General features: G+C 32.3%; 1 protein-coding gene across 2 annotated transcripts in view; it reads left to right on the forward strand.

The window, feature by feature from the left end:
- Positions 1-1,027, forward strand: part of LOC106868544 (interleukin 17-like protein) — a 6,350-nt gene that overhangs the window by 2,142 nt on the left and 3,181 nt on the right. The window contains exon 1 of one of the 2 annotated variants that reach the window (XM_014913849.2): positions 1-125. The exons of the other annotated variant lie outside the window; for it this stretch is intronic. Within the exon in view, the coding sequence (XP_014769335.1) occupies positions 105-125 (21 nt within the window). The 5' untranslated portion in view covers positions 1-104. The remainder of the gene's footprint in view (positions 126-1,027) is intronic. 2 annotated transcript variants of the gene reach the window in all.

Consider the following 1,027-nt stretch of genomic DNA (forward strand, 5'->3'; position numbering starts at 1 on the left):
ACACACACACACACACACACATATATATATATATATATATATATATATATGTATATATAACAATGTTGTACCGGTGTCAATTCATTACGGGCTTTTCGTAAGAGATGTTTTCATCATCGAAACCGGTAATATTTCATATCTTCTTATATAATTTTAAAATCATTTCATTAAACTCTTACTGAAATGTCTTAGATCTTCTTCTGTGTTGTGTCCATCTTCATCTTTTAATTTAAAAACATTGATTTGTATAGATCTCTAATTCTTTCCAACTATATATATATATGTGTATGTGTGTGTGTGTGTGTGTGTGCGTGCGTGCGTGTGTGTGCGTGTGCGTGCGTGTGCATGTCTGTATGTGTATGTTCCAGTATACCATTTCTGTTCTAATTTAGATCGCATTGTTTACGTAAATGAATTTGTATGCGAAACATCATAACTTTAAGTGACCTCTAGAAAACATGTAGCGATAAAAATAAGAACATTGCACTGCTAACACCAAAGAAAGCATAATATTGACTTGTTTTTATTTTTTGTAGTAGCAAATATTGTTATGCAAATTAATTATAAAGTAATTTTTAAAATTCATTTCATATCTTAAGTTGGATTCTGTGTTGAATTACGCAGCTTGTTTCTTATCAAACGCAACTTCCATATAATAGAGAAAATATTCTATCAAATTACTACTACATGTTTACAAATTCCTTTGTATGTTGGCTTACTGTCACTATTTCCTCATTACTCATACGCTTCGTTTCTCTCATTCTTTCACTCTTGCTTGAAATACAAATATCAACCGGTTTTTTTAACACTTATCTACTGATATACATACATACATACAAACATACATACACACACATACATATATATACGTGTATATATAGGCTCAGGAGTGGATTTGGTAGACGGAAACTGAAAAAAGCCCGTCGTAAATGTATATGTATATATATGTGTGTGTGTGTTTGTGTGTCTGTGTTTGTTCCCCCCCCAACATCGCTTGACAACCGATGCTGGTGTGTTTACGTCCCCG

This window comes from Octopus bimaculoides, chromosome 1 (genome assembly GCF_001194135.2).
Source record: "Octopus bimaculoides isolate UCB-OBI-ISO-001 chromosome 1, ASM119413v2, whole genome shotgun sequence".
Classification (NCBI taxonomy): Eukaryota; Metazoa; Mollusca; class Cephalopoda; order Octopoda; family Octopodidae; genus Octopus; species Octopus bimaculoides.